At 35.6% G+C, this 21591-nt stretch overlaps 1 protein-coding gene across 1 annotated transcript in view; it reads right to left on the bottom strand.

The window, feature by feature from the left end:
- Positions 1-21591, bottom strand: part of STAT4 (signal transducer and activator of transcription 4) — a 97295-nt gene that overhangs the window by 21176 nt on the left and 54528 nt on the right. Inside the window, exons 4-14 of the mRNA XM_081262047.1 lie at positions 21118-21216; positions 18459-18551; positions 15721-15799; positions 12933-13018; positions 10115-10266; positions 8104-8262; positions 7259-7351; positions 4399-4458; positions 4094-4111; positions 3912-4005; positions 2919-2963 (exon numbers count right to left, since the gene is read on the bottom strand). Coding sequence (XP_081118173.1) covers positions 2919-2963; positions 3912-4005; positions 4094-4111; positions 4399-4458; positions 7259-7351; positions 8104-8262; positions 10115-10266; positions 12933-13018; positions 15721-15799; positions 18459-18551; positions 21118-21216 — 978 coding nt within the window. The remainder of the gene's footprint in view (positions 1-2918; positions 2964-3911; positions 4006-4093; positions 4112-4398; positions 4459-7258; positions 7352-8103; positions 8263-10114; positions 10267-12932; positions 13019-15720; positions 15800-18458; positions 18552-21117; positions 21217-21591) is intronic.

Here is a 21591-nt window from a genome sequence, read left to right on the forward strand (position 1 = left end):
ACGGTATTGCTGCAGAGTTACATAAGTCAACATTAGGGACACTCTTAGTTCCTAGTATGTAGTAAATGCTATGGAAGATGTGTTAAATGAATTCTTAGCAGGCTCTGTGCTCCTGCTGTGGTGCTCACAGATAAGCAATAGCAACTTTTTGAAACTTGAAAATTAGGTTATGATATCCTAACTTCTTGTTTTCCTGAAATTTGTTCCCATAATCCCTGATCCAATGGCTCTATGAACCCCACTTTATTCTAGCTCCTCCCCTACTTTTTCCTTTGGCCATCTCTGATGACTGCTTAAGTCTCTGGTGTTAGTTCATTTCTATCACATGTTCTGTGACTAATCACCTATTCCTACAGCACATAAAACAATGTTCAAGCCTGTGACTTATTTTAAATGTACCTTGGAGTCATACTAAAATGCTATCAATAGGGGGAGCTCAAAGAATAGTTTTAAAACACAATGACACGCTTTAGCAAATCTGAAAAAATAAAAAAGGAAGAAGCAAAATCATTTTACGACGGTATGATTTTGATATTAATCAAAAAGTAAGAAGAAATAAATTTAAAGCAATATAAGTAGACGGTGTTACTAAGGCAGTGGTTAGTTTTTCTCTAATAGAAAATGATTTACTTAGATTTCCATCTCTAGGGAAATCCAAGAAAAGATTTTGATTTTACATTCATGAATAGGACAATGTACTGCAAGAGTTGAGCTATTTAGACATTCCTTTTGGATTTGTTTTGCTTAAGAAAAATTCAGAATAATTGTCTTAGTCTATTTGTGAAAAATAAATATTCAGGAATGTCAAGTTGAATGAAATGTTAAAAGTTTGGTCAAATTTTAATGAGATGTGTGAAATGGACTTTTATTTATAATGTGCTAATGTTTAATTAGGAGATTTAGATAAAATTTATGGGTTTGAGTAAGGTCGGATGAATGTCTATTATTATTTGTTTCACTAGAATATCTTCAAACTTGGAAATCTGCTCATGTGGTATCTGTATTGTTAGAGACCTGCTTGGGGCTCTGTCTTAAGCACTGATTCTACTCGGGAGGAAGACTAAGCTCATCTGTGGTGGGGTTGTGATATTTGGGAAGTGATTTTTAAGACACAATTAAGGGAATGAAGAATTCTTAGAGGGAAAATGGTGGAGCATTAAACCTTTTGTGATGGATCTTTATGGTTTTGTGGGAGTGTGATAGATTGGATGTCATCAGATGCTGGATTTATGAAGTGCTTTTCTCCCAAATAATTCAAAGGTCTTTCTCACAGGAGCTGTGACTATAAAACCAGGAGATTGGATCTGTACAAACTGCCCCAGAAATAACCCTCACTGCTGTATAACCGCATCATGTAGGTGGTCTTACATATGCAGTATCTGAGCAGGGAACCCTGAGGGCTACTCTCCTGATCTCTTAGAGGAAAAAAATATGCAGTATTTCTCTACCAGATCATTTTTCATAGATCACATATTCAGTCACTGCCAGAGCCTGGATTCAAATGCAGGTTTCCTACTTCCAAATACACAGGCATAGGTACAAGGCCCTAGCTTCTTGGCCAACTCAGCAGATGACTCCAGGGTCTACCTTCTAGTTCAGGATGTGACTGCTCTGTCATCTACAAACTTGAATGTAAGTACTTGGACTACAGCGTTTTCCGCCTTTATTCCATTTATCTCGTGAAATATGAGAGCAAGGTGATAAATACCACAAAGTAATAGGATTGTTTTTCACCTGTGAGTTTTTACGTAATATATCATGACTTTTGAGCTTTACCTCACATCTGAGGGAAAACAAATGATTCTGATTTTAAGATCTTCTACCATAATGGAGGACTGACTAAAATTACGGCACACCCATAAAATGCAATATAATTGCAACCAATTTAAATCATGTTTCCAAGAGTATTTCAAGTCATGGAAAGCTGTTTACCATATACTGCTATGTCAAATAAAAGGCTATGGAACATTCCCCGGGCTGCGCTGAGAACTTTCTCTTCCTCTTCCCATCTCAACTGCTCTAGGAGCTCACGGTGCAGACATGGCCAAGTCCAAGAACCACACCATACACAACCAATCCAAAAAATGGCACAGAAATGGCATCAATAAACTCCAGTAACAAAGGTATAAATCTCTTAAGGGGGTAGACCCCAAGTTCCTGAGAAATATGTATTTTGTCAAGAAGCACAAAGAAAGGACTGAAAGAGATGCAGAAAAACAACGTCATGGCCATGAGTGCATGTGTCCAGGCTCTCAAGGCCCTGGTAAAGCCCAAGATGCCAAAGGATGCCAGCTGCAAGCTTGCTCGCCTTGCCTCACTTTCCCTTCCCAAGCACGGGGAAGCGTGCTCATGCCTCCATGGCCTGGGGTCGTAGGCTCTGTTGGTTAAAGGCCAAAACCCAAGCCCAAGCCAAGAATCAGGCTGCAACTCCAGCTCCAGTATCAACTCTGGCTCTGGGTCTGGCTCCTGCTCCCAAGGGTGCCCAGGTCCTTGTGAAGACTCCATAATAAAAGCCTCTACAAATGTGAGGACAGAAGTACTGGTTTGACCCCTGAGCCTCTGTCTATGAAGACTAGTGTCCTCCGTGCCATTTGTACAAATAAACCCAGAGGCAAGAAAAAAATAAAAGGCTATGAAACCATGTATGTGATATGTTTGCACAGTAATGTACACACAAAGACCGGAATGATAAGTACCAAAATATTAATAGTTGTTTTCTTTGGAGAGTGTTATGATCTGCTATTTTTATTTTCTCCTTTCAAAAAAAATCCCATATTGTCTGCAATTATAACACTTTATGTTTATAATCAGAGAAACATGGATTTGATTTTACATAATATTAAGGCTTTTAAAGCTTTATAAAGATAAGATATAAGTTTATTTCTTAGAAAAATTCTGTAGGAGGAAATATTTCCTACCTCATTTCCTTTACTTCCAGCACTGGACTTCATTTCCTTTGGTTGCTTTGTAAAAAAAAACAACAGTGTTTAGTTGGAGAAATACCATCAGTTGCATACCCAGTCAGTCGGACTCACTATCATCATTTTCTTGGCCATAGTTTTGACTTCTAGAAGTGTTTCCAACTCACTGGAACCTGACTTAGCTGCTTAGATTCTACAGAAAGTAGCGCCAAAAACAAACACCAGTTTAAACTTGTGTATGCAAATATCTTTATGTTAACCTAAATTTTATCTTTCAGAAAGTAGATCTCCTGAGACTGATTCAATGGGGCCACAACATTCAGGTGAGATCCTCACTGGATGTTTATAAACCAGAGGAGCAACCTGTTTCTGGCAAGAAAAAAAAAAAAAATAGGGTCTTTGGGAATCTAAGAAACTCTGCAAAAAATTAGAAAGAAGACAGGAAGAGAACTCTAGGTCAAAAGGAAGTGGTAAAAACAAGAAGCAACAGGATGAGGCTAAGTTGGAGCTTTCTAGACATGCCAAGACAAACCTCACAACTGCTGTACCCAGAGAACAACCTGTTGGCTCAAGCCATTCTTCTAAAATGTAAGTGCTTTCAACCACACACAGTGTTACTGGATATTGCTTCCTGAGGAGATTTTAAAAATGAAATCAGGAATGCCTACCTGTTTTAACACAGAGTATCTTTGTCATTATCATCCAAAGACACTGAGGAACTACTATATATACTCATGTCCTACGTATCACCACTATTGAGAACTCAGGCTATCTGAGACAAGGTTCAGTGATCTTCCTACTGTTTGAATTCTTCCATGTGGCATGTTTTATTTCCCCATGTGGTCCTTAATCTCACCTAAGAAACACTTAATAAAATACACTGAACCTTAATGCCTATTACTAAAGATGTGTCTAATTTGTGAGGACAAAAAACCAAACCAAACCAAACAAACAAAAAAAAACCCCGTGTAATTGTACTGCCAAACTTACCAAATGTCTAAATTCTACTGAGAGACTCCCATTGGAAGATTCTTCAATGGACATGGCTTTGACATGAGTTCCACAAAGGACAAATCTTCGATTGCTAGAAAGGAATCTTAGTGATTTACATGGTCTCAGGTAAAATATATTTATGAGATGTGAAAAAAAAATCTACAAAGTAAATATCTTACCTTAGAGTTGAAACATTCCTGTAAAACCAAGAAGATTCTTTAAAATGGACTGTTTAACAGATCTATTCAAAACATGCTAGTATTCTTAAAAGGATAGTACATAGAATTTCATTTTAAGTCTTTATAGCAAAACAATTCTTTATTGGGCTCTATTAAATGTTTAAACTTCAAAGTCAACTATTTAAAGTACATTAATATGTATTTAGAGAAATTTAAAAGCTCAAAATTGTAGTTTAAAATAAGAGAATTCATTTAAAAAAAAACTCTGACATTGTTACATTTTGAAATGAAATTAGAAAACTTACTTGTCAATTGATGCTTTAACCTTTACCTGATAGTTTAGTTCTGGCAATTTTATTAGTAGTCTGAAAAGAAACATCAGTAAAGAAACCAAGATAAAATTTAAAAGTGTTAAAAGCCTTTTTTTATGTTTTAAGAAATAAATACATTTATGGCATATACATACAAATAAAACTTGCATTATCCCCAGTTATATGTAATATATGTGTTTATATATGTTTTCAAACTATAAAAGTTCCTTTCTAGTTTTCCATGTTACTAATGCCAACATCAGCCACTTAACATTTGGAAAATAATTGCATATTGCTTCATTTGGTGTATGCTGAATAATACATTACCCTGGGCAGGTAAATAGTTTCATATTTTGGCTACCTGAGTTAAATGTATAGCTACAAGGAAAAAAAATTGCAAGTCTGTGGCTCCATTTTATTCTTTTTTAAAAAATATTTTTTTTTTAGGTGTAGATGGACACAACACAATGCCTTTATTTTTATGTGGTGCTGAGGATCAAACCTGGGTCCCGCCCGTGCTAGGCGAGCGCTCCACCGCTGAGCCACAATCCCAGCCCCTCCATTTTATTCTTATATTATAAAAAAAAAATTGGTAAACTTAGTAAAACTGTATGTTCTATGGTAACTGTTTTGTGGAGAAAATATTGAGAAAGACCAGGCCTCTTAAATGGATATGGAAAATCCCAATTCAAATGCACTTGTAATCTTTAAACACACTATACTTAGGGTGAGGTGCACCATACCTGTGATCCCAGCCGCTTGGGAGGCTGAGATGGGAGGATCACAAGTTCATTGCCAGCCTCAGCAACTTAGTGAGGCCCTAAGCAATTTAGCAAGATCTTTTTATATTTTATTCTCAAAATAAAATATGAAAAAGGCCTGGGGATGTGGCTCTGTGATTAAGCCCTACTGGGTTCAATCCCCAGTACCAAAGAATAAAAAAAATAAAATAAAATAAAAAGGGCTGGGAATATAGCTCTGTGGTAGAGTGCCCTTGGGTTCAATCCATAGTACCAAAAAATAAATAAACCCCGCCACCAACAACAAAAATACTGCACACATTTAAATATACGAAGGAACAGCAAAAATGTTCAAAACTAAAAATGACATAACTTCAAACAAACAAGGAAAGTGTGGAACAACAATTCCTTCAATTCCTCCTGTTGTCAGACCATGCTTTATTCTTTTACTTCCTCAAATCTTCCGAGTGTGTCCTGTGATCTGATCTGTCCTGCTTCAGGAAGGATCAGATTCACTCTGATGATGACACTGGAATCCCCAGTTACCCTCCCTTTGAAATAGAAGAATACCATGCTGTGGTAGAAAGTATAGGATCATTGATCAAGACAATGGGGAGCAGGGTTCAGAGAGAGGCTGAGGGCCCAGCAGTCCAGTAGAAGATGGCAGGACTCCCACACCAGGGCTGATGTTCTATGCCCCAGGAAGTCACTTCAACCAGAAGGCAAGGTGATGCCCTGGCAGGGGCCTCTCGACTCAGAATTCCTTGCTGGGCAATGCCTACTCTGTCTTCTATGGTCTCAGAGAGCATCTTAGACTTAATACACCATCTGTAGGGGGTGACAAGGTGTAAGATGTACACCACTGATCCATCCTACTTCCCTTTATACAATCTTCTGAGTTACACAGAGATGTGGGGTTGAGGAATGAACAAGTTTTGAGAAGAGTAAAATTTTAAAAAGAAGCGTGATGACTGCTTTTTTTGTTTTTGGTATTTAGGTCTTGGTGCAAAATTCACACAAAGAAACCGAGAAGTTTAATCGAGGTTTTGGAATGCAAATTGAGGACAAGTACCTTCCCTTTATAGATGGTGGTCAGATGTTGGTAATCAGGGACCCTTATTATAGAACCCAAATTTGTACCACAGCTTTACCTCCTCTTGACTTATTAGTCTGTGGTTTCAGCTTTCTAGAGGTGACTTAATGATTAGAAATTTAGAGCTTTAGTTTTTGGAGTTTGAACCATGATGAAAATAAGAACTCAAAACTCATTGTTTTAAGTGTTATTAGGGAAAACTACATTTTGATTGTGCATGTTTATGGAAAAGATCAAATACACACACGGTTAAAGAAAACCAAAAATAATACAAAGCCCATGTGTCTTTTTTTTTTTAAGAGAGAGTGAGAGAGGAGAGAGAGAGAGAGAGAATTTTTAATATTTATTTTTTAGTTCTCGGCGGACACAACATCTTTGTTGGTATGTAGTGCTGAGGATCGAACCCGGGCCGCACGCATGCCAGGCGAGCACGCTACCGCTTGAGCCACATCCCCAGCCCGCCCATGTGTCTTTAAATCAGATACACAGTAAGGATATACTGAAAATTATAGTGTTCAGAGTTTTTGTGGAAAATCCAATAAGCCAATTACTGGGTAATCACAAGGGAAGAATGTGTTTCCTGCATAGGATATTCAAAGCCTTCCCAATCTGTCCCCCATCTGTCTTCTGCATTCCATCTCTCTTTGCTCCCCACCAATAAAAAACAGGCTTAGGAAGCCATTGTTTCTATACTCTCACTCTCCTGCAATTCTCCTCCCCTTCTTCATCTCTCCAGTCCCCTCAAGTTAACCTGTCTAGCAGTTAACCCCATTGTGACATTATAATTCCATGCTTTCATGGTAATATCCCTCACTTCCTCATTAATATCCCACATCGTCATGCTCTGGACAAGCAAAGCTCTCATCCCAACATTTCTGCAGGAAATTTACCAAAGCTCAGTGCTGGGTTCACAGCGGGTGCTCAATAAGGTTGCATGTAAGGTAACATAAGAGAAACTAGCCTTGGTTACAGAGTGGCTATGGCTCCCTGAACAAGAAATGATAGAATGTGTTCTGCCTACCTTAGTTTTACAGTGAACTGAATGAGGGTTTTAAGTACCATCGGCCTCTGAGGGTGGGTTGGCATGCACGGCTGTCGCTCAACCACAAATGAACTAGATGAAAAGGAAATTGAAAAGGAAATAAAGCACACCATTTGAAAACATTGACAATATTGACAGAATGCAAACCACAGAAGGACAGGTTGCTCTGCTGTTCGTATCCTTTCAGTCCAAATATGCTACACCTAGAAGACCTTAAAACTCCCATTAAATTCAAATCATTCCAACAACTTCTCATAAATAATTACCACAAGATAGGCAATGCCTAAAGATTGTCCTAATTAACAACAGCAAGTAATTCTTAATTATTATATTTAAATCATTAATAAAGGTCCATTTTATCATATTAAACATAGTTAATTTCATGCTACTGAATATTCATGGATTGAATATTAGTATGCACATTTACAAATTATCATACTATAATTAGGAGCATACGGGTATTTTTTTTCTTCAGTGAGCTTATAAACACATCCCTCACTTCTTGGATATGCACTGAAGGAAAAAAAAAAAAAAACAACCCTCAAAATCTTTTCTAAAATGTGAAAACTGAGCTGAGTGGGTGATATAGCTTAGTTCATGACAAATTGAGTCCACTGGGGAGAAAAGTATTGATGAATAAAAGTGAAGAGTAGAAACATATTTCTAGAACTTTCTGGGGGCTGTATTAGCTTCTTCCTAAGGCCCACTATTCCATATTTCCCTGCTACTCCTTCACCGGAAACCGAAGCCTCAGGCAGGGTGTCCTTATAACTTCACAGAACTGAGGATGCCATGAATTAGGAAACTAATAGCACTTCACTTACTTCTTGAAAAGGTTGTAGATCAAGAAAGTCACTCTTTCTAGCAGGTGCATTCTTTGCAGTGGGATAGGGTCACCTTCATATGTCATTTTGGTAGATTGTTCCTCTAACTTCTCCAATTGCCTTCTGAGTTGGAAGAGACTTTCTGCCAATAGGGTAAAGCTATTGAACAGCACATGATAGTTTTTCCACTTAATAATCAAGCAATTTAACAATTGATCATATTTTTGCAAAACTTAAATTAATAAGTAATTATCAGATTAATTAAGTGAATTACGTAATTTCAGAAAGGCTAGTGGAAGTTCTTTATTTTTATTTTCTTAATTCATTTCTTCTTGAATATGCATCATCTATGTTAAATATTTTTAAATTCATACTTTAAATTATGGGTATCACTCATGAAATTTCATCAGTATCTGGAATTGCATCCCTTTCAGTTAGCCTTTGTTTAAGCCCATTAAGCATAAATATATCAATATGGCACTCAGTTAAAGGCAAAGAAAGAGCAAATTTAAAGCTATAAAATGCATGACATGAAGAAAGTTATGTGTAAGAATACTGATGGGAAAAAAAATGTAAAACTGACCTCCCCTCCATGCATGTATATTACAAGTTCCTCTGGCAAAAGATAAATAGAATTTAAAAATGCTTGCTTCTGATATGTGCTTAGAGTTCTACTCACTGTGTGGTGATTTGACCTCAAAAATAGAGGTGGGGCTTGGGCCAGAAAAATAGGAAAGATTAAGAACACTTGAAATGGACAAGGAAGAGGCCTCCAGCTAGAGGAGGAGGAACATCTTACCAAACTTCAGAGGTTCACCTGGCCCACAGCAGCTCTTTCTAAATACCAGGCATGAAAGATTATGGAAGAGCTGTCCAGTCTCTGCTGGGTTTGGGTCTCAGCACCATTACATTTTAAATTCTTGATTACTCCCTTTATTATTTTGTTTTCACAACAACAGAGAGTACTGTGGGTTTAGAAAATTAAAGTAACTCCCCAAGGAAAATAATTTGTTTTAAAATGAGCCCAATTCCTTACATTTCTTAAGAAACAGGCCTAGCTGGGCAGATCTTTTAGTGAGGGGTCCCCAGTTACTTACTATGTGTTTCCATTTGTATTAAAGTGTGCTTTAAAAAAGCAACTTGAGATTTTAACTGTACATTTTTGCTTCTCATCATAATTTCCAATTGTTCTCTCAGACAGTTTTATTTTATATTTATGAGGTAGAAAACCCTATCAACATTTTTATCTGATAATGAGAGGGTATGCATGTGTATACACAGCTGGGGGATGCCATGCTGTGCTAACCGCTTGACACTTTATAAACTTATTTTTTAATTGAAAAATAAAAATTGCATATGCTTGTAGCATATAATATGAAGTTTTGATATATTTACACACTGTGGGAAGGCTAAATTGAAGTTAAATAATATATATTACCTCACCTATTTTGGGGGGTTTTAAAAACCTAAAATCTACTTTCTTAGCAACTTGCAAGTTATAATAAATCATTAACTACAGTCACCACATTGTACAATAAATATCTTGAACTAATTTTTCCTCTCTACCTGAAATTTTGTATCCTTTGACCAACAAAGAACATTTTCCTTAACAAAATAAATGTCTGTTAAAAACACAAAACTCATGTTTAACTCTGGTATCTTAAGATGTATTCAAAAAGTTGAGATATCTGTTTTCAGGATTTTGAAACTAAACATTGATTATATCATTAAAGAAAATGTATTACTGGTTCCCAAATCTCATTTGTGATTGGTATTTTGTTTGTACAAAATAAGCAATTCTTATGCATTCTGCAGATGCTTCATTCCTTCCCCAAAGGAATGAGGATCCAGAGCACTGATAACAATTCCATCTTCATGTCCAACTGTAGGGCTCCCAGCTGCTAATAAGCCAAGCCACCTATAAGCTACATGTCAACCTGCATTCTCCAGCTGGGTGACTGTTTTTTACTTCCTGTGGTTTTCACTAGAAACTAAAGTCAATTCGCTTTACCAGTTTTGAAGTTGGTCGAGCCCGTTGTGGAGTGGACCTCCTATGCAGGCAATCTGCTGCCGCCTCTTCCAGTCCTGTAGCTCCTCTATCAGCATGCTGTTCATGAGCAAGTCTGTTTCATTTACTATCTGTGTCATCTTGCTGAGTGTTTCCTAAAAACAAAGGTGAGGACCAATAGGCTTTCACAAGAACAACCAGAGTTGCTCACAATTTAGCTTATAAAACAATTGGACCTGGGAGACAAAGGCTTGGTTAAAATTTTGACCAAACATTTTATCAAATACTAGCTTTTATTTGCTATAGCACTGTCTTTTAAACAACCAAATGATTGCATCTAGAGAACATCATAAGGAAAGAAAAATGACCACAGCTTAACATTCTCCTAAAGACATTTCAGTATAAATATGTTAAATTGGTAACTTCTGTGATAATATTGAATCATGGATTCAGAAATCATATATTTATATTTTAAAGTGAAGTTTATAAGTGTAATTATTTTTTAAAAAATATGATTATCCATTTATTTGAAAATGTACTGGCTAAAATTTGAGTCTTTCTGTGTTAATTTGTATTAGGACTTTATTTGGATCTGGGGAGGCAATGTGGAGAATCATAACTTTCCAAGGTCTAGACTGGGTTAAAAAAATGTGAGTTTCTGTCCTGGATTTTCCACAATCTATATAAATTCAGAAAAAGCATTTAATATTTTTGGAACTTGGTCTTCTCATCTATGCAGTCAAGTGAGTGGGTTAAATTATTTCCAATGTTCCCCCCCCTTTTCCCTAAAATTTTATTTCTAGAGTAGAATATTTGATGGCATGTATAAAATGTATAGTATAGACATACAAACTTAGTGCTTTATGCATAATACACTAAGTTTAACCTTGGATTAACTATTTACATGCTTAAAATCTGATGGAGAATTGTTTAAATTTATGATTAATTTAGAGTGAAAATAAATTTTAAACTTTTTAATATCCATGCAATAATAATATCCATTCCTGAACAACAAAAAGAAATGGAGCTGAACTTTTAGAAATGAATTATTGATTCATCATTTTATGATTAAATATCAGTTGCATTTTCTTTCAAAAAGAGGTAGAAAGTTGAAATAGAGATGTGTCTCCTCTTGGAAAGTATTTAATTGAATTAGAAAAAAAAGTTTTCTCTTCTTTGCACAGTGATGAGATTGAATATGTTTGGTTGCTAACAAATTATTCTAAAATCTAGGAAATTTCTTAATAGTGTCATATCTCAGAGTAGAAACCAAAAGACTTATTTTCCCAATAAAATTTCGGTAGTCATCAAGTAATTGTTTAATTATACATGTGTACTAGAACCCATCTCAGCGTATTATGTATAGCCACAATAACAGCTATGTGTGAAATACTGTAAAAAAATTTGAGTAAATTTCCACCTTAAAATTACTGATGCCTACAATAAATGTATCATGGAAAAATAAATAAATAAATAATAAAAACTAAAGTAATTTTTTAAAAAAGCCCTAGAGAAGTTCAGTTGTGTAAAATTACTACAGGAAACATGGCTAACAGCTAAGTACTGTTCCTAGAAACATTGCCATTTACACCTTTGGTGTTCAGAATGGGAGCAAATTTTTACCACATGAACATCAGATAGAGCACTAATCTCCAGGATATATACAGAATTCAAATAACTTAATACCAAAACAACAAACAACCCAATCAATAAATGGGCTAAGGAACTGAACAGCCACTTCTCAGAAGAAGATATACAATCGATCAGCAAATATATGAAAAAATGTTCAGCATCTCTAGCAATTAGAGAAATGCAAATCAAAGCTACTCTAACATTTCATCTCATTCCAGTTAGAATGGCAGCTATTAAGTGAAAGCAACAAGGGACTGAGGTTGTGGCTCAGCAGTAGAGCACCCGCCTAGCAGTTTGAGGTGCTGGGTTCAATCCTCAGCACCACATAAAAATAAAAACAAATAAAAATAAAGGTATTGTGTTCAAGTAAAAAAATATTTTAAAAAAGAATACAAGCAACAATAAATATTGGTGAGGATGTGGAGGAAAAGGCACACTCATACATTGCTGGCAGGACTGCAAATTGGTACAACCAATCTGGAAAGCAGTATGGAGATTCCTTAGACCCAGCTATCCCACTCCTTGGTTTATACCCAAAGGACTTAAAAACAGCATTCTATAGTGATGAAGTCACATCAATGTTCATAGCAGCATAATTCACAATAGCTAAATTGTGGAAACAACCTAGATGCCCTTCAATAGATGAATGGATAAAGAAATTGTGGTATATATACACAATGGAATATTACTCAGCATTAAAAGAGAATAAAATCATGGTGTTTGCAGGTAAATGGATGGAGTTGGAGAGTATCATGCTAAGTGAAGTAAGCCAATCCCCAAAACCAAAGGCCAGATGTTTTCTTTGATAAGTGAATGCTGATCCATAATTGGTGTGTGTGGAGGGGCATGGGAGGAATGGAAGAACTTTGGATAGGGCAAAGGGGAGGAAGGGGAAGATGCACAGAGATAGGAAAGATGGTAGAATGAGATGAACATAATTACCCTAGGTACATGTACGAAGACATGAATGGTGTGATTCTACTTTGTGTGCAATCAGAGAAATGAAAAATTGTGCTTCCTTTGTGTACTATGAATCAAAGTGCATTCTGCTGTCATGTATAATAAATTAGAACAAATAAATTAATTAATTTTTAAAAAAAGAATCTAAGAGCTCAATTCTTTTCAGTAGGAGTGGGTTTAGGAAAAGGAGAAAAATAGATAAATGGTCAAATTAAAATTCTTCACTAACCTTTCTCTTAAAGTCCAGGCTATTAAGCATTTCTTGCAGCGTCAACACTTCCTGATTCATCAGGGCATTATTTTTGTCACTCTGATCTGCAAAGGCAAAGAGACCAGATTTGGAACTCTCTCCGTGGCGAAGCGCTCCACTTCTGAAAGTCCATCTGCCTCAATCTGCTATCCTAAAGTGGCCTTGGGCAGGAGGAGGGCAGAGACTATGAAAGACTAAATGGGGCCACCAGAGTTGAGCTCCGAAAATTTTAGAAATAAAGAGGAAACTTTTAGAAATGAATTATTCTAAAATTTAGAAATTTCATTTCTAAAATGAAACACTTTATTCTTCATAATGTACATGCAGCACTGAAAAATATTAAAGTGACTCAAACATAATATATTAAGTTCAAAATAGTTTCATTATTTAGTGTATTTTGCTCTTGTAAGTCCCAGGGCATGCTAATTTTGCCAGGATAATGACATCCAAGCATGCCTAAGAGGACTCCTTTATCTTCAACTCTTCACTGAATATTCCTTTTTTGTTGTTGTTGTTGGTGGTGGGAGGAAAGATAAAAAAATGTTTGTAATGATTTCCTTGTGCGTACCTCTGCATTCAAGATAACTTTGGTTGTGTAATATAAATAAGAAAGGAAGGGAGCTTCTCTTTGTGCCCAGGATTAAATCATATTTTCCTCTTTCAGCTCTTTATATATCCCTCTCTTCTCTACTCTACTTATTCTTGGGAATCAAGAGTTACTGCCTTGGAGAGTAAGTTTTATCTACTGAGTCTCAAGAACTAACAAAAACTAATTCTCTGCTTTCCATTTTTCTTGAAAAAAAAAAAGGGGCTGGCCCTTACAATAAAATCAGAAGTGAGACAGAGTGCTAAATTAAGGAAAATGTCTAAAATGAAACAAAACAAAAATGGTGGATCATGGGGAGATGTGCAATAAGCAAACATCATATTACTTAATTTGAACATTAAATTTTATTGATATAGCAAATGATTGTTCATACCACCCATTCATGTCCATAAAATGAGGGTTGAGGATACTGATCTGATTTGTGTAATTGTGAAGAACAACATTGTGGCAAATTTCTCAACAAAGGAGCTCCTTTCTGCTCATATTAGTTCACAACTTCTTAGACCTTATATGTAGAAAAATCTTCCATATGCAGCACTTTTCAACTGAAAACTTCATTCAGATTGTCACCATAATTTGTTTCCCTTATATTTAATTTCACTTATAACAGGGTGGGATGAACAAAATAAGTAGTTATAGATTTGAATGATAAAAATAATCACTTTTTATTTTTCATAATGCACATGAAGCAATGAAAACATTAAAGTGACTCAGATCATAATGTATTAAGTTCAAAATAGTTTAATCATTTAGCGTATTTTGCTATGTGCTAATTCTTAATGTTGGTAGTTTACACATGAAATTTGAGATAAGGTTGTCTTCGGGAAACTGTAATGCTTTATTAAATTTATAGTGGTTCTAAGCCCTTTTAGGAGCATAGATTCCTTTGATAACATATTAAACCCATGTTTGTGCTATTTCTTCTGAGGGGAAAAATAGTATGAACAAATAATCATAGATATTTTGAATGATATTTCATGGAAGTCAAGACTTTCTGAAGATGCTAGGAAAAACACCCAAAATACCTCACCCCACACTTATAAAAAGTTAGACATTTTATCACAGTCATCCATACTTCCATCAATATACATCTTAAGATAACATTTTAGTAGTCAAAGGTGATTCCAGAAATTAAAGGTTTCTATCTGGTTTATTTTTAAAAGTTATTTTGAAATAATTTTATAATTATAAAAATGCTGCAAAAATATTAGAGTTCCCAGTATCCTACATTGTTGGACATAAGCACAGTACAATGATCAAAACAAATGAACTAACATGACCGAAATCCCATCAACTAGTCCAGATCTAACTAGAATTTCACCAGTTGTCCTCATAAATGCAGCATACTTTAAACTATCAATCTGTTAGTACTGTTAAATCTTAGCTATTGTGAATAATTTAGTATTTCCTTTCCATTTCCTAAAAATTTAATTGTAAATAACCTCACTGTTTAACAATAGAGCCAAATAATTTCTAGTGTACTTTTATTTTGATATTTATACAATTATTATATTATACTTTTGAATAATTTTTGATATATGGGGAAATAATTTAAAATAAAATGAGTAAAAATACAGTCAGTATACAAAAAACTATATATATGCAGTCTCATTTTTTGAGTCAGTAGACAAGTATGTATACAAACAGAAAAAGCTGTAAGAAAATACATTTCAACAGTTTACCTTTAGTTTTTGAAATTTCATGAGATTTTTATTTAGTGCATTTGCCTATTTTTCATTTTTCTTAAAAAGCACATTTCTATTTTGTAATTCTAGAAATGATATTTTAAAAATTCACCGGGGATACTAGTCATGCCCTGATCATATTAGGCAATTAATATTTTTATTGCTTGTGACTGGGATTTTTTTATTCTTTAGGAAAATGTTCTTATTTTTGAGAGATGCATGTTGAAGTAGGCGTAATTTCTCATGTACTTTATAATTTGCTTTGAATTGATTGGTTAAAAGATCTATATATTTATTTGTAGCAAGAAGAAAGAATCAAAAACAAAGAAATACTCATTCCTTGCCTACATTTTGCCTTAAAAAAAAAAAAAAAGGCTTCCCTAGGGAAGTAGATCAACTTTGTTAAGTACAGAAGAAACCCTGTCATTCAGCCTTTATATCCTTAGGTAGAGTTATAGACAAAACAAAAACTTACCCATTGTCTGAATTGTTTTATATCTGTAGTCAAATTCATCTTGAAGGTCTTCTAGGTATTTGGCATCTTGTTCTGTCATCTTTATACAAAAGAATATATACTCACTCAAAAGAAAGCATTGAAGGATGTCGCAGTGTTTAAGCACACCCAAGAAACAGCATCATAAGTACCTTTAAATATTACACTGGTACTTCCAGTCTCCAACACCATCCAAGGACACTGAACCTATATTTCTGAAAATCTAATTCATGTGAAAGTTGAATAACACTGGAATAACCAGGTCAAATTAGCTCTTCCTACTATTTTTTTTCCTTACTGCTTATTTGGAAATCTTTTGGTGTCTTATTTCCTATTTCTCAGGTGATAGTGCTCCTATCATCTTTTTCTTTTAAACTAGAGAAAATGGGTACTTTGGCTTTTCTATCTCTGGATTAATGTACCAATGATCACTTTTTGCTTAATCTCCTTTCAAATATGCTAAAATAGATGATAATTCAACCTAATTTTTAAAAAATTTCTACCTAAAATATACTTGTGTTTTCTCCAGGATTTTTCTGTCTTTGAGATTTTTGGTTTTATTTTCTTTTAAATTGGTGATGTTTTCTTGCTTCATCATATTGGTTATTAAGTGTCAAGGTCTGGGATAAAGGCTTTTTGTGTATTATCTAATTTAGACTTCACCTCACTCACAGGTAGGAAAGGAAGAAGCAGAGGCTTCAAGGTGTAAAAGGTCTCAATTGTCCAAGGTCACATGGCTTCGCTGTGAAGAGTTTTGTGGGAAAGTCTGGCAGTTTGACTCTGGTCCTAACTCAAAACCAGACAACTTAGATTTTGTTACATTAGATTTAAGACTACTTTCCTTTCTTAGACAGTCAAAAGATTCTACTGCCTACTTATTTCAATTAGTCTTCTCTAAGGAAAGACTCATCTGCCCCCCCAAAAGTTGTGTAAAATACACATCAGCCTCCATGAATTCCAAATTTTAGTTAATTAAATTATTGATTAAGAAAAGCATCAATGGGCTGGGGTTGTGGCTCAGAGGTAGAGGGCTCGCCTAGCATGAGTGAGGCACTGGGTTCAATCCTCAACACTACATAAAAATAAAATAAAGATTTTGTGTTCACCTATAACTAAAAAATATAAAATAAAAATAAAAGTATCAAATTTGGGGTCAAAGTCTGAATTTGAGTCACAACTCCATGATTTGTGTAAGAACTTCGAACAAATGTTTTTGCACTTCACTTTCTTCATCTGTAAAATGGGGTGGGGCAGACTAGGGGAGGGAGGAAGGTGAATAACAATAACTACCCTCATGAGAATTAAGATCACATGAGTAAATGAGTAATAAGATCATATGAGTTAAACTGCTCATAATAGTGCCATGTTCCAAACACATGATCTATAAGCTTTAGCCATGATTACTCTTCTCCCTGCTTGTTATCTCACTCTAAAGTGATGTTCTTGACAGTTCTAAAGCTTAGAAAAGAAACAAAGTCAGAGTTACTGACTACGCAGTATATTGTCTACATAACAATAATAGCTAAGACTTTTGGAGTCAACTTGGCTATGCCTCAACCTTATATACATCCTTCTTTCAGCCACAGGCAAAGTAACTTATTTCCACTTTCCTAGGAGGATGTCCAGGCACAAAAATCATAGTAATAAAGACTCAAGCTAGAATTAAAATCCAGTCTAGTCTAGCTTCAAAGTCTTCACTATTTCTTTTCACTACATTTCAATACCACTCACGGTTTTTAATTTTAGTATTAAATTTTGGAAGGAGCAACAAACGTTGGAAGGCTGTAGGTAACTAAAAGTCAGGGAACCCACATACTGGGAAAACGTAACCAAATAAAATACGATAGCTTTAAAGCAGAGGTATATGACAGCTCCATGTTTCGAACTCAAAATTAATTAAAAGCTAAAAGAAGGCAATATCTTTCAGAATCTTCTAATGCAAAGCATATCAAAAGGAATGAAAAGTATATTAAACTATAACTCCAAAAAGTCAATGCTGAGGTAATTAAAAGGCTTTCAGATATTGTTTTCTGAAAACTGCTAGCAATAACCTGCAAAAGCTCTCTTGATGTCTGAGAAGCCTTATAGGAGTATCATGTACCAAAACATTCCACAGAGAGATGGAGTTTCTGGACTAAGTGGGGCAAGTGCATTGATGGGAAAGTACTGCTTTGCCTCTATGTTAGGCAAGTCTTCCTGGGATCAGAGCTAGGATCAGGATAAGGTACCTGGGATTTATGGAGGGAGTGCTAGGAGAATGGACATGCAGGAGAGGGACAGAGAGGGGCAAGGAGCTAAGAAAGCACATGGTCTTCACTGCAGTCTGCTTTGGTTTGATCCCATAAGAAAACCAGGAGTATGATCTGCACCATATTCCAATATGAGGCAAGGGGTCCTGGCATTTCCTCCCATTCATTCAGTCATTTCTCAAGGCAGCCCAGAACTCTGTAAAGGCAAAGGGAACACTCAAAGGGATGATGCATGGACCTGGGGAAATGATCTGGTTAGGGATCCAAAGGGTGGGCGCTTCTGTTGTACCAGGCTTCTCAGGAATTAAAAAGAGTATGAGGGGCTGAGGATGTAATTCCATGGTAGAGCACTTGCCTACCATGCTCAAGGCCCTAGGTTTGATTTCCAGTGTAGATTTAGAGGAAGGTGCACAGCTAACTGTGGGAGAAGAGAGGCTGCCCTTTCTAGACGTCTCAAAAGGTCTCACTCACCTGCACACTGTTTTTAATGGCAGACACTTTGTGCTCCACATTCCTCTGTCTTTCTGAAACTGAAGAACTTTGTAAAGATTTCTCCAGAGGTCCCTGGAAAGAGTAAATCTTGGAATTTCACTCATGTTGATAAAGTTGATTTATAATAAATGCCATATATATACTTTGGGTCAGTTTGATATAGAATATTACCCAGCCACTAAATCTATGCTCAGTGGCATTGTGTGCTTAGCACACAGAGGGTCCAGGTTCAATTCCCAGCATAATAACAACAAAATCGTGCTATAAAAACATATTTAATGACAAACAGCATTAAATTTTAAGGAACTAAGCAGATTATAAAACCCTCCATATGGATAGATACATGAATATGATCTCAATTGCTTATGTTTGTGTATAGGTATTATATATGCTTTTATTCACAAATGTATGAATATATGCAAAGATATCTAGACTCAAGTACCTATGATTGGAAGAAGACACACACCAAAAAGTTATCAGTATATTACCTGTGAATACTGAAATTGCAGATGATTGTATGGTTTTTAAAATGTTCCTTAAAAAAAAACAAATGTCAAATGTCTTCTTTGATATAAGGGGAGTAACCAAGGACAGGGTAGAGACGAAGAGCTTGAGGAAGATTAACATTAAACAGGGATGATAGGCGGGAGGGAAAGTGAGAGTTAAGGGAAATTGCATGGAACTGGAAGGTGAGCCTCAGGGTTATACACAATTACATATAAGAGGAAAGGAGGAGTAGGAGGAAAATTATATAAGTGGAAGAAACGATTTATAGTAGAGGGGATGGAGAGAGAGTAGGGGAGGGGAGGGGAGGGGAGGGGTGAGGGGACAGTGGAGAATGGGATAGACAGCAGAATACATCAGTCACTAGAAAGGCAATTTGTAAATCAATGGAAATGTAACTGATGTGACACAGCAATCTGTATACGGGGTAAAAATGGGAGTTCATAACCCACTTGAATCAATCTGTGAAATATGGTATATTAAGAACTATGTGATGTTATGAACAACCAACAATAAAATAATTAAAAAAAAAATAAAAAAAAAAAATAAAATGTTCCTAATTTTCTAGAGCAGATCTTCATTCCTTAGATTTTACAAAACCAATACGTGTAATTTAAAAATCAGCATAGAGAAATTACAATAAGTTGGACTTAAATTCACAACTGAGGATGTCCAGCCTGCTTTTATGGGATTTAGAACAAAAGGAGTTTACTAAAGAAAATGTAAAAATATGAGTCTGGTTAAGCACAAATACCAAGCAACTTCTCCAAGCACCACTTCTTAGCCACTCTAGATCTGACACTGAGTATGTTCCTCAGATGGAAAGCTCTATAGGCAGCTAGAAGGGAGAGTGAGACATGCAGGAAGCCCCTTCACCTCACAATCCGGTGGGAAACAATGGTTAGGTTGATGACGCCATACCCAAACCCACAGCAAATCAGTGGAGGGACCTCAAGTGCAACCCATGTCCTTGACTCTTGGTCAGGTGCTTTTCACCTACACCACATTCTTCAGCTTGGTAAAGACTTTATAAAATTCCCTTTCTCTCATTTTGGTCTCTATTACTTGTCTACTTAGCTGAAATTTAAAAACTAGTGCTTCTTTCATGGTAATATATGGTACTGGCAGATTATTTTCAGAGTGACATATATGAGCATTCACTCAAATTTAATATTTGTCATTGAGATGAACAACTCATACACACACATACACACACATACACACACACGACTAGAGATTAAAGGGATACAAAAAGGACTGCCAAGAATGTATATGAGAACATCATGTATTCATGATGGCTTCTTAATTTTTAATTAAAAGACATTCAATCAAACTGAATGCACTTTAGAAACTTACTACAATGTTTAAATTAAATGAAAATGGCACTATCTTTCATATCTTCCACTAAAGCTATAACTTGACAATAACTAAGCCTGAGAATGGTTAATAGTTAAAAAGATATGTTTATTAAACCTTCAAAAATAAATGTAGCACTATGATTTATTAAATCGTGAAGAATGTCATTTGGAAAATTGATTATTTATATTTTCTCTTCTTTTTCTAATAATTAACTGAAAAAGTATTTCTTAAAGGCTTCATTTATCCTTCTTCTTTGATGGGGGCTCTGAGGTCATTCAGATAGAGGGATAAAATATAACCTAAATAATACATTGGGGGAAAACAATCAACAAGCAAGTATATTTATGGCGTTTCTTTGGGACAAAATTTCTGCTGGTGAACAAGTTTAGATATATGAGGTAGGGAACAGGAAAGTACAGGAGAGTTTTAGTCAAGATCAGTCTGCAAAGATAGATGTAGCTGTGGAAGCAGAGTCCAAACTGTTAATTAGGAATTCAGGTGGTTACTATATTCCTAGATTGCTATCCAGAGTGTGGCTAGTGGAAGCAGAAAAGAATGTCTAGGGAAGATTCTAGAAAGAAACTCTGGAGAGACTTGGTAATTATCTCAACATGGAGGAGAGCAAAGGAATTACTAAAGACTGTGATTGCAAATGATGGAAAAAAAGGTCAGCACCACTCATGGGTGGAAGAAGCTGGTTTAGAAGTTAAAAACTTCTGTTGCACAGAAATTGAGTTCAAGGTGATAGCGGGATCACAAGTTCAGAAAATATTACCTGGACAGGCATGTTGGCTGCAGCCAATATTCTCCTCTCTTCCCTTAAACAGTTTGAAATAACCACAGCTACATGCATTGGATTTCCATGAAATTTTCCCTGAAAAAGAGTGAGCAAAAACAGCACAAGAGCTTAAGTATATTGCACAATAAGGAGACGTCCCTGCTTGAAAATAAACAATAATCTCCCAATAAGCATGTGAAATTAATTGGGATTTGTTCCAGTAATCTATTCCATTACAAAGTTACAGGAACTCATTGCAAAGGTAGACTCTTAACAAGAGCATATTGATCTCTTTGCCTGCAAAAAAATCACTTTTATTGATTAATCATTGTTCTTAACCACCTCTTTAGGAGATCTATCCTAAAGGGTCAGTTTATTTTGGGTGTAGGGCAGATTTTAAATACAGGAGTTATTTCCCTGTGAATTATCATGAACAAGGGTGGGCCTAGCCATGCACTTGTTAATTCTGTG

Source organism: Spermophilus citellus (assembly GCF_964194105.1).
Source record: "Spermophilus citellus genome assembly, chromosome: 11".
Classification (NCBI taxonomy): Eukaryota; Metazoa; Chordata; class Mammalia; order Rodentia; family Sciuridae; genus Spermophilus; species Spermophilus citellus.